The sequence below is a fragment of the Bubalus bubalis genome, chromosome 17 (genome assembly GCF_019923935.1).
Source record: "Bubalus bubalis isolate 160015118507 breed Murrah chromosome 17, NDDB_SH_1, whole genome shotgun sequence".
Taxonomy (NCBI): Eukaryota; Metazoa; Chordata; class Mammalia; order Artiodactyla; family Bovidae; genus Bubalus; species Bubalus bubalis.
In genome coordinates, this window is record NC_059173.1 from 2,492,276 (window position 1) to 2,507,449 (window position 15,174).

At 46.9% G+C, this 15,174-nt stretch overlaps 1 protein-coding gene across 9 annotated transcripts in view; it reads left to right on the forward strand.

Moving 5' to 3' along the window:
- Positions 1–15,174, forward strand: part of PRR14L (proline rich 14 like) — a 40,615-nt gene that overhangs the window by 3,986 nt on the left and 21,455 nt on the right. For 5 of the 9 annotated variants that reach the window (XM_025267304.3, XM_044929892.1, XM_044929891.2 and 2 more), the window contains exons 2-3: positions 4,956–5,479; positions 12,464–12,536. In XM_025267304.3, the coding sequence (XP_025123089.1) occupies positions 5,006–5,479; positions 12,464–12,536 (547 nt within the window). In that variant the 5' untranslated portion in view covers positions 4,956–5,005. Of the gene's footprint in view, positions 1–4,955; positions 5,480–12,463; positions 12,537–13,017; positions 13,170–15,029; positions 15,080–15,174 lie in introns of those variants that run through there. The other 4 variants (XM_044929893.2, XM_006051009.4, XM_025267306.3 and 1 more) reach the window with 4 other exon arrangements.

Below are 15,174 nucleotides of genomic sequence, written 5' to 3' on the forward strand. Positions count from 1 at the left end.
CTTGAGGACAAGAAGGACTGAAGGGAAAAAGGAGGGCATGTCTGTTTTGCTTGAATAGCCGATATGCATGGTTGTTTTACAGGTTGAAAAGTCTTAGAATTCTGTCTCTACCAAACACACGTATTGAGAGCCAGTAGCTTTGTGACATCTGGCTTTTGTATATTGGAAGTCACCTTTTAGTCACCAAGCTTTCAATTCTGTTTCAGTCCACTTCGGTTCACAGCATAGGTGGGGGCACAGGAAAAGTAATAGCAGTTTTTCCTGAGGAATATTTTGAGCCATTTTTTGTAATGATCAGTGTTGCCCCTCTGTGATAAAGATCTGTTTAGTGAGTGTATGTGTGCTTATGCTTGTGCATGATCCTGTGTTCAGAACAAAATCTTGAGTTAGGACCACGGGGATGGAACAGTGAGATGTGGTGGAGACACAGCTGGTGTTGCGTGCGTGTGGATGAGTGCTGACTACACAGCGTGTGGACGGTCAGACAGTTACATTTGGGGATTCACGTCTGAGCTCTAGGGTAACGCGGTGCCATTACTGAGAGAGGCAGCAGGATCAGAAATAAGTGTGTAAGGTTACTGAGAACATCTTAACTCATCCTTGAATCTCACAGCTGTTTGCATGGACAATACTTGATTTTTCACTGGGTTGAGTGTGCTCTATTTTAGACATGTTAAGTTTGGGGGAGGGGGGCCTTCCCTGGTGGCTCAGTGGTAAAGAATCCAACTGGCAAAGCAGGAGAGTAAGAAAGACATAGCAACCCACTCCAGTGTTCTTGCCAGGGAAATCCTATGGACAGAAGAGTCTGAGCAAAGTCCATGGGCTTGCAAAAGAGTTGGACACAAGTTAGCAACTAAACAACAGGTTTTGAGAGGGTGCCATCCTTGTGAATGAAACATAGATCACAACTTGAGAAAAGGTTGGGGCTATGGACAGGTTTCTTTTTTTAAAAAGTCAACTTTATTAAGATATAATTCATATACCATACATTTCACAGTGTAAATTGTACAATTCAGTGGTGTTTGGCATAGTTAGAGTTGTGCCCCAAAGCAGCACTGTCCATCAGCAGCCACTCCCGTTTGTCCACTTCTTCCAGAAGTTGTTGTTCAGTCCCTCAGTCATGTCCATCTCTTTACCACCCCACGGACTGCAGCACGCCAGTGTCCTGTCCTCCACCATCTCCTGGATTTTGTTCAAATTCATGTCCATTGAGTTGGTGATGCCATCCAGCCATCTCATCCTGTCGTCCCATTCTCCTCCTGCCTTCAGTCTTTTCCAACATCAGGGTCTTTTCCAGTGAGTCAGCTCTTCGTATCAGGTGGCCAAAGTATTAGAGCTTCGGCTTCAGTCCTTCATGAACACTCAGGGTCGATTTCTTTTAGGATTGACTGGTTTGATCTCCTTGCTGTCCAAGGGACTCTAAAGCCTTCTCCAGCACCACAGTTTGAAACCAATAATTCTTTGGTGCTCAGCCTTCTTTGTGGTCCAGCTCTCACATCCATATGTGAGTACTGGAAAAACCATCACTTTCAGAAGTAGGCAACCACTAATCCACTTTCCGGCTCTAGATTTGTCTGCTCTGGACATTTCGTGGAAATGAGATCTTATAGCAGTGGTCTTTCCTCATGGCTTCCTTTACCTGCCTGATGTTTTCAAGATGCATCCGTGTTGTGTCATGAACCAGCACGTTGCGTCTTTTCATAGTCGAGTAATACTCCATTGTGGATGGACGACATTTTATTGGCCATTCATCCGTTGATAGACATTTTGAGTTGTTTCTGCTTTTTGGCCCCTGTGAACAGTGCTACAATGAACATCCATGTACAAGTTTTTGTGCAGTCGTGTGGTTTTTGCACATGTTCGTCAGAGTGGAATCGTGGAGTCATGTGGTTCCTCTGTGCCTAAAGGGACAGTTTTGAGTCACCTTCTTGGCAGACAACCTGCATGAAAAGGCAAGGGCGTGAAGAAAGTGAAGCCGGGGAAGGCGTGTCCAGGGCAGGATTTGAAAAGCCCTGCACGATGGCCGCTGGCGAGACCCATGGAGCCTCTCCAGCCACAAGATCATCTCCTGCAGTGGGCTTTCCACTTCTGTGCTTGCTCTTGTGGTCTGTTTGTGATGTGACAGTCAGAAGCTTGATGGTGTCTGTTGAGGTGAAAGGGGAGCTGAACCAAATCAAAAAGGAGCACTGCCAGCCTTTTTTGGGAGGGGCCTCAAATAGCAATTCCACTATTATTCCCTTAACCCTCACGTATCTACACACACACGTTGGCCTAAAATCCAGAGTACCCCTGGAGATATCCAGGAGCTCACAGAGAAAGGGGGAACTAACTCCAAGAAGGAGGCCTTGTAGGCGCTCTCTGTGGAAGTCTGCGAGCCCTGCCGTGCTCCTGTGGTCAGCGACCTCTCTCTCCTTGTTTCCCTTTTGGAGTTAAGTCTCTTCTTACGTTACCTCAGCCTCGTGGATCAGCCGTCTGCTTTCCTATAATTTCTAGCATTTAAATTAGTGGTGTCACAGTGTGCCCTTTCGTTTTGAGTAGGGTTCCTTGAGAACACAGAGGTGCTCAGCGGATGAGAGCACAGGGGCAGGAATAAACTGTCCACCACGGGCCGGAAAACCAGGAGAAGGGCAGCATGACCCACAAGGAGAGAGCCTGTCATCCGCCCCCCGCCCCCTTCCTCAGTCCCAGCTCCAGTCCAGGCAGCACAGGCCCGTGGAGGGGACCGTCCATCCCCCTGTCAGCCCAAGGGTGTTCAAGGAGCAGGGCGCTCAGTGATGGGGAGGCGGAGTGTGTGCCTTTGTGGAAGCGATGCGGGTGGGCTCCCTAAGGGAATCGGGGTACGCATAGAGACAGGGCCCAAAGGCCGCTGGGTCCTAAGGAGTTACACAGTGTCTTAGGGAGTCCCTCCTGCTCAGAAACACAGTTGTGGTTGCTGGAGAGAAGATGAGACTGCTCAACACAGTGAGAACAGTTCTGTAGTTGGCACTGGGTTTTACTTGATGTAATGTGTTTATTATGGGGAAACGTGGACATTCGGAAGCAGTGGGAGTAGCTTTCTGAAACATCCTTTCTGTGTCTGTTTTGGCCAAAGGGATTGGCCGCCAGTACCTCTAGTAAATTCGTGTTCTGAATTCGGAGTTGCCAAATATTTCTCACCTTCTCTGTCCTCCTGTTCAGGGTTAGGGAAAGCATCAAGAATGAAAGCATGCAGTATCTCATTTGGTTAACCATTTCCGCCTTGGTCAGGTCAAGTGGATTTTGTGGTGGAAACTGCACACATTTGGTAGACTAAAATGGAAAAGTCACCAGCCAGGAACCCCTGGTTCTGGGGGTACCATATCCTATCTCTCCGTGTTTGTTTTGATTACTTTAATAATGTAGTATCATGAACTACTTAAACATACTTATTTTAGCAGATAACCCATGTTTCTGTTGCCCAGCAGAAGTGAAACATGACACCCACATTAGAAGCCCCAGGTGTCCCCTCTCCTCCCTTGCATTAACAATGCAATATTTCAGGCATGCGTGCTCATTCTCTCCGTTGTGTTTGATTCTCCTGTGGCCCCATGGACTGTAGTCCACCAGGCTCCTCTGTCTTATGGATTTCCCAGGCAAGAATACTGGAGTTGGTCGCCATTCCCTACTCCAGGGGATCTTCCCAACCCAGAAATCGAACCCATGTCTCCTGCATTGGCAGGCAGATTCTTTACCACTGAGCCCCCTGGGAAGCACCCAATACTTCCGGCAGGTCACCCTCACCCTCCTCAGCTTTGGTGTTGGAGCCTACAACGGAAGGACAACGGCTGCCCTGCTCAGCTCATGGGGCTGTCAGGAAAATCACGTGAGCGGTGTCTTAGAAGGCACTTGGGCAATCTTGAGGTGCTGAGTAGACGTCAGGAAGGATTCTGTCCCAGAGCTGGTATAGTGCTGTCTGGCTCCAGGCTGTGTGGACACAGCTGAGGGGTTTGGTGACAATCAAAGAATGGAATCCTGTTTTCTCTGTGTGTTCTTCCAAAGAAAATTCTTAATGAAGAGAAGTCAGTTGATCAGATTCTGAGTCCCTCAGTGTATATTCATTCAGAAGATGCTCTCTGAGTGCCTGCTAGGTGTGAGGCAGCTGTTCCAGGCAGTGGGGCTGCAGCACTGAATAAAATGGGCAAGGTTCATGACCTGAGAACGAGTGGAAAACCATCTTTACCTTCTAATTTCAAAAATGTATTTCTTTTTGACCTTGCCTCACAACTTGCAGGGTCTCCGTTTCTAAAGCAGGGATTGAACCCAGGCCCCAGCAGGGAAAGCTTGGAATCCTAACCACTGGGCCACCAGGGAACTCCCATTTATCTTTTAATTGATTCGATACATCGGGTCTATCCTTGAGTGCTTGCTGCTGCTGCTGCTAAGTTGCGTCAGTCGTGTCCGACTCTGTGCGACCCTATAGACGGCAGCCCACCAGGCTCCCCCATCCCTGGGATTCTCCAGGCAAGAACACTGGAGTGGGTTGCCATTTCCTTCTCCAATGCATGAAAGTGAAAGTGAAGTTGCTCAGTCGTGTCCGACTCCTCGCGACCCCATGGACTGTAGCCTTCCAGGCTCCTCCATCCATGGGATTTTCTAGGCAAGAGTACTGGAGTGGGGTGCCATTGCCTTCTCCAATCCTTGAGTGCTTAGACATGTCTTATTCTCATCTACATTTGATCAGATCTCACTTAAATCCAGCTTTAAATTGAGAATTTATCACAAGGCGGTCTCTGAATTGCAATTAGACAGACACCTACTGAAGGTTTAAGGTATTATTTTTCCTCAAACTCAGTCTGTTAAGCAGATTTCTTGGTGCCAGATAATGCTGGCATTTGAGGTAGAATTTTTGGCGCTTGTTTTAGCCAATTTGAGCTGAGACAGCTTCCTTCTACCCTGCAAGGTTTTAAATTCTTATCCCTTCCTTTGATTTGTGTCAGGGTGAACCGTTTGGTGTAAGAGGCTTGACTCCATATCTGCACCTGCCCCCATGCTGTCATCCGGCGTGGAGACCCAGCCCGTTCCACTTGATTCCTCCATGTCTGCTGAGGTGCAGGAATTATACTCTGAACTCCCAGGGAGTGCCTCCAAAGAGCTTCATTCTGACCCCGAGCCGAGTGCAACTCCAGATGTAAAACCCGGAGCCTCAAGCTCTTGTGTAAGTCAGAGTAGGGCTGCGCCCTCGGAGCTGCAGAGGACTCCTGCGGACAGTTGTCGTGAAGAAGCTCCCAAGACCTCGGACCATGGGGGTGAGCCTGGGCAGTGTGGGCTGGTGGACCCCTCAACAGAAGGTCCTGTGGCTCCTGGGAGCCTGGATAGGGAAGCGAAAGCCAAGAGCCTGGAGCAAAAGGTCTTCAGAGATGAAGGGGACCAGGCAGAGGTGGTGAGAGACCCCTGTGAGGGAGCGGAAGAAGACCTGCATCAGTATCCCACAGCTGCTGGAGAAGAGCCCCGCCCCGGCCAGGTAAGACACGAGACCTCAGCTCACTCGGCGTCTCTCCAGCTGGACTGACGCGTCACAAGATAAAGTACAGACGCTCACAGGTGGCTTACAACTCATTCTTGAAACATTTCCAGAATGTTGATCTTGATGTTAACTTTCTTTCAGTGATCTTTGAAAACGTGTGTCGCATCAGACACTTGAAGAGAGGAAGTGCTTATCTCATGAAAAAAGTGTCAGTCCTGTGTGGCAGCTGCTGTGTATGGAATGTTGAGTCTCTTTGTGATAGTTGCGTGGGGTTTCTGTGTTCAGTGTTAAGGAACGATGCATACTGGTTGCTTGAGTTTGGTAGTATCACGGTCAGGACAGAGTGAGGTGTCACAGAGGTGCCTGAGGGAGACTGGACGCAGCAAGGGCTTCACAGGATGGATACCCTCAAGGGGTCTCTGTGTTTCGGAAGTCATTTCTAAACTTTGATTATATTTTTTCCTACGTCAGAGATGATAATCTCCAAAGAACTGATTCAAGGTAACCCACTTTGTGGGAGGCTGAAGCTTAAATCAGAAAGCCCGTTCTTTAATACAGCGTGAGAAGTGGAATCTCTGCTTAGTGTGGCATGAAAAAATCCAGTCTCTGTGAGTTTGCTATTAGAGTAAGAGGGATTTGTTAGGTGAGACTAATGGTTAGTTGCTCCATGGCATACGGGATCTTCCTGGACCAGGAATTGAACCCATGTCTCCTGCATTTCAGGCAGATTCTTTACCACTGAGCCACCAAGGAAGCCTTGTGCTTGCTCTTTTGTTTGTTTTTCTTGGTGTTGAGAGTCACAGGGATAGATATGCCTGGTTGAATCTGTTGTGAAAGCTTTAGCCTCAAGATATTCATGCTCAGCACAGATGCAGAAAATGTTCTGAATCATCTGCTGGCTGAAACATCCGAGGACTCAGTACATCGTCTGACAGATATGTGGACAGGAGACATCCAGTAAGGATGCACAGTGGCCGGTGATCACTCGAGGTGTGTGATGCTCTTGAGAAACTTGTAATTTCACGGCATGTTCATAAAAGACCCAATCTTGTTTGATTTCCATGACTTCACTTAAGTGAAAGGCTGGTATGCTGAGGGCCAGTTAAGCTTGCTTCATTGTCACCCCGAGAGTCTCTGATCCTGAGGAAGTTCTCCATAGTGTGAAGGAGCTTGCTGTTTATGTAAAAAAGATCTTGTTGGACAGAACTTGTTTTCAGTGATTTAAAAGTGAAAAAAATCTGAACTTCACACTCTCAGTAGTGAAGCTGATGGCCATAAGCTCTTCTCCAGGTCAGCCAGGACACAGTGATCCCCACATGCCTGCGGTTCTCAGCTCCTGTTGTTAAAAGTGTGTGACAGAGCAGTGCCCGAGGCACCGTGTGGATGTCGCCAGGCTTTAAGGTAGAACTAGGGCTTCCTTAGTGGCTCTGCGGTGAAGAGTGCTCCTGTAGTGCAGGAGATGGGGGTTTGATCCCTGGGGTGGGAAGATACCGTGGAGGAGGAAACGGCAACCCACTCCAGTATTCTTTCCTGGGAAATCCCATGGACAGAGGAGTCTGGTGGGCTACAGTCCATACGTGACTGAGCACGCACACAAGGTGAAACTTTCTCATTATTTTAGCAGTTCTCTTAGGTCAGTCCCTGTGGGGGGCTGTCATGAAATACCTTACCCAGCTCACATAATCGATGCCTTATCTAAAGTTTCTCTGACTTGAGATCCACAGAGGAACTCTCCTTGTAAACCCTGTAAAGGAGATTAGGGTTCCTGTCCCACAGCTCTTCCCAGATGTGCAAGTGTAGGTAACAGGTCCATCTGGAGACTCCGAGTCTCATTGATTTTCAGTGTTCTTCAGTATACACACATGGTCACGGCTGTTCCCATGAGCATCAAGAAATGTGGGCTATCTCGTTTGCTCCATGTGTGGCCCCGCTCTTGTGTGTTCCGTGTGTCGGCGGTGGTTCTGCCTGAAGCTGGAACCACCACTGCCTGCAACTCAGGAAGCTTAGGCTTGGAGGAGGTCTGCAGGATCTAGGGCCCAAGGCTCAGAGATACATCAGGCCCCAGGGAGCTTTAACCAGCCTGCTTGTAAAAGCTGAAGAGCCTGGTATGTGTTCATTTCCCTCCTAAAGATATTTTTGGTTTTTGTTTTTTTTTTTTTCCTGGCTCTATAGTAACCTCATAGGTATGAACCAGTATTGCATCTTTTTAGGACTCACAGCCAGCTTTTAACAGGAAATGAGATTACAGATGAACAGTAAGAATGGTTTTCAGTACCCTCCTAAAATCTGCCTCGACTTTGGAGAAGTATAGCAAGTTGATCTTGGTTGAAAGCAGTGGGCAGGAGAGTGACATATTGGCTGTGGCAGGCTGAGGTGGAGAAGTTGCTGTCAATTTGACAAATTCCACTATGGTGTGACCTTTCTTATTTTGCATAGTTCATATAATGCTACAGATTAATGTAGTGATCTCACTTAATTTTGCAAGAGGGATCCACATTAACTTTTATCTTGGAAACAGATTTTGCAAGGAATATTAAGATACTAGTGATCAGCTATGGACATTTTAAAAAATCTAGATGGTAGAGAGAAATGTTTAGGACTTTACCTCTAGGCGTTCTGAAACTTAAGTACATTTGTTGTTGTTATTCAGTCGCTAAGTCGTGTCTGACTCTTTGCGACCCCATGGACTGCAGCATGCCAGGCTTCCCTGTGCTTCACTGTCTCCTGGAGTTTGCTCAAATTTATGTCCATTGAGTCAGTAATACTATCTAACTGTCTCATCCTCTACAGCCCCTTCTCCTCCTGCCCTCAATGTTTCCCAACATCAGGATCTTTTCCAGTGAGTCGGCTCTTCGCATCAGGTGGCCAGAGTTTTGGGACTTGAGCTTCAGCATTACTCCTTCCAGTGAATATTCAGGGTTGATTTCCTTTAGGATTGACTGGTTTGATCTCCTTGCAGTCCAAGGGGTTCTCAAGACTCTTCTCCAGCACCACAGTTCAAAAGCATCAATTCTTCGACACTCAGCCTTCTTTGGGCTTCCCAGGTGGCTCAGTTGGTAGAGAATCTGTCTGCAATGCAGGAGGCCCAGGAGACACGGATTCAATCCCTGAGTTGGAAAGATCCCCTGGAGGAGGGCACGGCAACCCACTCCAGGATTCTTGCCTGGAGAATCCCACGGACAGAGGAGCCTGGTGGGCTACAGTCCATAGGGTCACACACAGTCAGACAGAGCTAAAGCGACTAAGCACACACACAGCCTTCTTTATGGTCCAGCTCTCACATCTGTACCTGACTACTGGAAAAAACTAGCTGATAAAGTATTATAGGAAGAGAACTTCATGTCTGATAAGTTTTTGCAAGTGTTACATGATGGGCTGGCCTTAGGAGGGTGGTGGAGTTACACACAGGACACTTAGGCTACTCAGCCATGGCTTGCAAGTTGTCTGTTCTGTGCTCTTATCTGCACTTGGGGCCCAGGCTGGTCAAGCTCCCACCTGATCTGGAGGTCGCCCACCACCCTGCTGGCGGTGCTTGGGTGTCCCTCACATCCGACATCAGCCTCACCTGGTCGTATCTGATAACCCTGATCAGATCTGAAACTTAAAGCTTTGTAGGGTCCGCAGCCCCTATGCGAGGAGACTTGTTTTTCCTTACTTAGAACCTTTCGAGAGGTCAGCGAGGCAGAGGGAGAGGGGAGTCTGTCACTCTTGGCCCCTGCTTCTCCCCTTCCCTGTTAGGATCGTGCTGCTAACCAGGGAGAAGGGGATGACCTGAAGCAGTTGGCTTGGGTGTGAGGGCTCTAGCTAGGACCCCTCCTTCGAGCAGCAGGTGTGGAGGAACTGAACTCCCAGCAGCCCCACCAGGGCCCCCTCAGGAGTCACCTGGCGAGATCACCAGGGCCCTTGGGAATCTGAGGGGAGCTGTGTGCTGCTGGTGGGAGGTCCGCTCTCACCCTGCAGAGGCTCTTTAGACCCAGAAGAGCTTAGGGCGGTCACCCCAGATGACACCGGGGTCTGCTGATGACAGTCCTGTCAGCTTTCTCACAGGAAGGGATGACAAGTGTCTAAGGTGTGCTGGGTGGCAAGAGCTTCTGTTCATGGCGCAAGCTGTCTGTGGTCCCCATTTATAAAACCACCTAGGAGCTCGCTCTCTGCCCCGCAAAGCTACAGGTGGGCATCCTGAGGCTGGAACAGAGCTGAGTCTGGGTCCTCCCCCCTCGGCTTCTGCTCCAGCACTCGGCCTTGCCTATAGAGTGTTGATCTGAAGAAATATTCGAATAGCATCCAGTCTCACCCCTCAGACACAGCCTGAGAATTAGAAGTGTGCAGGGCAATGTCATTTGGAGTAAGGATCAAGGGTTACCACAGAAAAAGGTGCTTTCTTAACCTTTCATTTTGAAATAATTTGAGACTCACAGAAGAGTTGCAGAAGCAATGTGAAGACCTTCATGTGGATCCCTCTCCTGTTAGCTTTTCACCACATTTGCTTTTTTCCCCTTCTGATCTTAGTTTGCAGTTGCAGATGTGAGGCCTAAATGCCTGACTGTGTATTTACTCACAGACATCCGGCATTCTGTTGGGTGGCTGCAGTACACGAATCAAAATCAAGACATTAACCCTTTTATCGAAAGACCACATTCACACTGGACCAGTCATCCCACTGATGTCTTTTAGCAAAAGAAAATGTTTTTTTGGTCTAAGAGAAAAATTCAAGATCACTCGTGGCATTCATTTGTCATGTCTCTTTAGTCTCCTTTAATCTGCAGTGTTTCCTCAGCTCATGACCTTGACACTTGCAAAGTGCACGCCATTTATTTTGTAGCATTGTCCTCAGCTTGGGTTTGTCAGACATTTCCTCGTGATCAGATCGTGGTTGTGCATTTAGCGGGGTAGGAATCCCACAGAAATGATTGGTTCTTCTCCATGCATCCTCTCGCAGGCTTGGTGTAGGGGGTGCCTCCTTCCTGGGCAGGGGAACTGCCCAGCCTCTCCACTGTGGAGGTACCATTTTCCCCTTCACAATTATTGAGTATCTTGTGGGGAGATATTTGAAGAATACATAATTATTTCTGTTTCTCATTCATACTTTTAGCCAGTAGGTTTAACACCCACTGATGAGTCTCCTTGAGGTAATAATCATCATGATGGTTCCCAAGCCGTGATTTTCTAGTTCCGTCCTTCCTTCCATGATGAGTAAGAGCTTTCTCCTCTCCCCATTTGCAAATACATTTGACCCAGCATCACGCTAGAATTTGTACGCTTTGGTCAAGTACAGTAACAGTAAGTTCTGTGGGAGAGAGGTGTTTTGAGTTCATGCTTCGCCAAAGCATTCATCTCTAAAGTTGCAAGAAAAGGCAAAGGCACAGTCCTGCTTCCTGCATGACGCTCCATGCCAGGCCTCTTCTCTCAGGTCCAGTGACGATACTTTTTCCCCCTGTACTTGCCATCACTTGGGTCTTCTGTTTCCACCGCAGAACTTTGCTTAGAGATGAAATGGTTTTGCTTATTGTTTTTTTAAGTGCTATAAAAAAAATTATCAGAAGTTACAACAGTGACTTCACCATCTGTAGATTTAAGTGAGTGTTGTGTCAGTCAGAATCTTGTACTTACCAATTAAATTAGTGTAGGGGAAAATTCTACTCTTTTTTTTTTTTTTGAACATCAAAAGATTATTGATGTAAAAGAAAACCAGTGGTTAGAACTCCACACTTCCGCTTCAGGGGACATGAGCTCCACCCTTGGTGGGGAGGGGGAGTACAAAACCCTTCGTGCCTCAGGGCGAGGCAAAAAGAAAAACCAAAAGATTTTTTAAAAAAAAGTAGAAGAAGAAGACCAAAAAACCCCCAGATATCTCCAGTTAAGGAATTTAGTGCTTTTATCTGTGTGGGAAGATGCAAGAGTCTGAACTCACTGAACTCATTCCTCTGATGCACACCTCAGCTCCCTGAGGTCAGTGTCCTGTGCCTCTCTTCCTGAGTCTCCTCCGGGTGCACCGTCATGCGTGGCGTGGCTGCAGCAGTTGAATGCTGGCCAGCGGGCATCTAGTTCCTACCCTCAGTTTCCTCAGGGTGACGCGCGAAGTTCAGCCTCTCTGTGCCCCGATGCTGGTGCTGAGTCAAATCTCTGGGACAGAGTTTTGGGACAGGTGAAATAGAAAAGGATAACTTTATTGCTTTGCCAGGCAAAGGGGGACACAGTGGGCTAATGCCCTCAAATCCAAGTGTCCCCACTTGGGGAAGACAGTGAGGAGTTTTATAGTAATTGTTCAAAGAGGGCATGATTAGCTGGTGGACATCCTTCTGATGGGTCAGTGATGAGGTAAGTAGGAGTGCAGGTCGTCAATCTTTGGGTCCAACTGGTCTGGGGTGTACATTGCAAAAAAAAAAAATGTAAATCAGTGGGCAAATAAACAGAGGTGAGCCAGAAGGACACTATGATGTGAGCAGCCGTCGTTGGTCAGTCGGCGTCTGCAGCTGGCCAGCCCACTTGGAGCCTGTCCTCACCGGGCTCCACACCCACGCTGCCCCTGCCTGTTTTCCTGAAGTCCCTCTTGTCCGTTGTCATTGATGGTGCTCCCCCTCGTCCCCTGCTCCAGTGAACAGGGATGAAAAGGGAAAGTAGCCCTTCCAGGAAGAAAGAACATGGTTAGGGGCTGGGTGCCATCCAACTTCCTGATAGTTTCCAGTTAGGTTTTCACTTTATTAAGATCACACTGCACCAGTGTGTTTATTGATTCAGAAGACACAAGGTTTTGTTTGGATCTGTCAGGACCTTGGGAAACTTGACTTTTCAAGCTCAAAGTCTAGAGGAATGGAAGTTTTACTAATAGTATGTACTTGAATTTGTGGCTTCCTTCAGTTCCCAGTCCTTGTGACCACTAGCACATTTCTAAGAGCTGCAGAGAAGCCTCTCAGAGGATCGTTGGCATTGTGAGCTCGGAGTCTCTGGGTCTTCCTTGACCACTGGGTTTTCTTACCGCAGGAGGACCTCCGGATGCAGGCAAGTGAAGAACTTTTATGCACGGGCCTCCCTGAAGATGGTCTGAGGAACAAAGGTATCCATTTCTCTCACATCCTTTCCTTTTTCCACTTGTTACACCATTTTTGTTCCCACTGAGAACATGAGGATTGTAGGACCCCGTCTTGCACAAGGGACCGGCTGTAGCAGCTATTGGGATTACTGCCCATGGACATGCTTGGAGGCCCCTGGTGTTATCCAATGGTGCCTCTTCTGTGACTAACTTTGCTTCCCACTTTTTCTGTAATGAGGCATTGACTATGAGTTGAACCTTAAAACTAGTGTGGCATCTTCCATTTGACTTTATAAAGCAACACTGCCTTCCAAACAAGTTCACATGGATGGGGCAGGAACCACTGCCTCACAGGACATCCCACTGTGTTCATCCACGTCCACTCCCCATCACCTTGAGAGTTTGCCAAGCTCATTTCTGTTACCTCATTTGCTCCTCAGGTTTTGCAGTGGTAAAGAACTCTGCCTGCCAATGCAGGAGATGCAAGAGACTCAGGTTTGATCCCTGGGTTGGGAAGATCCCCTGGAGAAGGGAATGGCAAACTGCTCTTGCCTGGAGAATCCCACGGACAGGGGAGCCTGATGGGCTACAGTCCAGGGGGTCGCGAAGAGTCAGACATGACTGAGCACGTACACATATTTGCTCCTCAAAACAATGGTAGGATATGGGCCTCAGAGATACTGCTTCATTTTGATTGGTCTGTTCATTGATTAAGCAAGAAACCGAGGCCTAGAAGAGGATGCTGAGCCAAGACTCTGTGTGTATCTGTTACATAATTAAGATTAACTATGTAGAATAATTAGAGCTGCAAAAAAAAAAAAAAAAAACCAGCAAATATGTTTAATCACGTGAACATTTTGTTACTGTGGAACAGCGTCAGATTTGATGATGCTTTTGGCAGCCTGGACAGAAAAGGAGGTGCAGACCATCCTTGTGAGAAAGGACACTTGTCCTAGTTCATCCTCCTGCTTCCTGCTGCTGGAGTTTCTCTCTGTGGCTCAAAGGCCTCGCTGTCCTGTGGAGAGTAAAGCTCTGAAGTTGAGGATAGTCATTATCTTCCTGTAATTCACATTTTGGAGGAGTGGAAAGTTGAAAAATGAGCCAGTACCACACCCATTTAAAAGGCAACCAGGAAGCGGTCTAGACATTTGGGTCACTGACTTTTTTTTTTAATTAAGGTATAGCTTGCATACAGTGAAATTCACTCGTGTGTGTGTGTGTACACAAACACGCAGTTGTGTAATCACAGCTGTACCGACAATAAAAAAAATGGAACATTTCCATCTTGCAGGCTCCTTATCCTCCTCTCCAACCCCTCCAGTCCGTTTTCTTTGTTCAAGATTGAGTGTTGGGTGTTATGTGTCCATTGCATTTTCATACAAGTTTAAGGATGTCTGTCAATTTCTGCAAACGTAAGCACCATTTAAACAGTTGTCACACGACTACAAATCCAGGATGTTCAACCAAGGTCGCGAAACTCCTGTGCTGCTTAAACAGGCATACACCTCACAGAACACATTTCACCCTCCAGTGTGCCTAACTTGTAACAGCTTCCCTCACTTAATTCCTCGTTCTGCTGACATCTGTAACATACCTACCAGTCGCCAGGGTCACCATGGGGTGTTCAGTACAGAGTGAGCAGTAAGATCCAATAGCATTTGTTGATGTCACCTAACTGTAGTCATTTATCAGCTCCACAAATATTTACTGAGTGCTGTTATGTACCGGGTATTACACTAGACAGCAGGGAGGTGGAGATACCAAATCAGAGGTGATCGTTCCCCTCGTGGAGCTTATGTTCTAGTGGGAACTAGATCTGTAGGTTGATTTGCATCTTGCTTTGTCTGCTCAGTGTAGGCGTCCTGTTATATGCATGCAGCATACGTACAGGCATATACACATATTTACCTCTATGTGAACAGCTTTGGGAGAGGGACAAAAAGTCTTTTGTAGATTAACAGGTTGGGGGAACTTCTTTATACTGCATCCTGTGCCTAGAGTTTCAGAGAACTTGTGGGAAGTAAAACTCCTTCATGAGTTACATTTACATCTTAGGTATTTTGTGTGTGTGTGTTTTAATGTTTCATAATGAAAAATTTCTCACTTACTCAGAAGAGGAAAGGAAAAAATACTAAATCCCTGTGAACCTGTCTCTCACCTTCAATTATTACCAACTCATGACCGACCCTGTAGGGAGGCAAGCCTTGCAGGTAATTGGGTTCAAGACTCATATTCCACTTACAGATTAATCTCTTTTACTTAAGGCTTTATGTGTTACTATTCTATTTCAAGGATAATTTTATTTATTACTTATTTATTCAAGTATTAAGATGGTCATTTCATAACATAAGCTATTTTAATGTGAGTCTGCTTTATAAATACTTTAGGATGAAAGCTTCCTAAGACTGAATTAAGCGTATGTCTCCCATTATCATCATTTGTCCAGCTAGGTCAGTGTGTTTAAGTAAGTAACACATTTAAAGAAAGGATTTGTTCAGAATAACCTGTTTCTTTCAGGTACTCTTTTGGCTCTCTGTCATATTTTGCAAAGAAGAACAAAGCCAATGGTATTGTAACACTAACTTTGCAATCCTCTTTTGGAGTTGTTTTTGTTGTGTGATTAAATTTATGAAGTTAGAGCAAATGATTACACATTAATTCA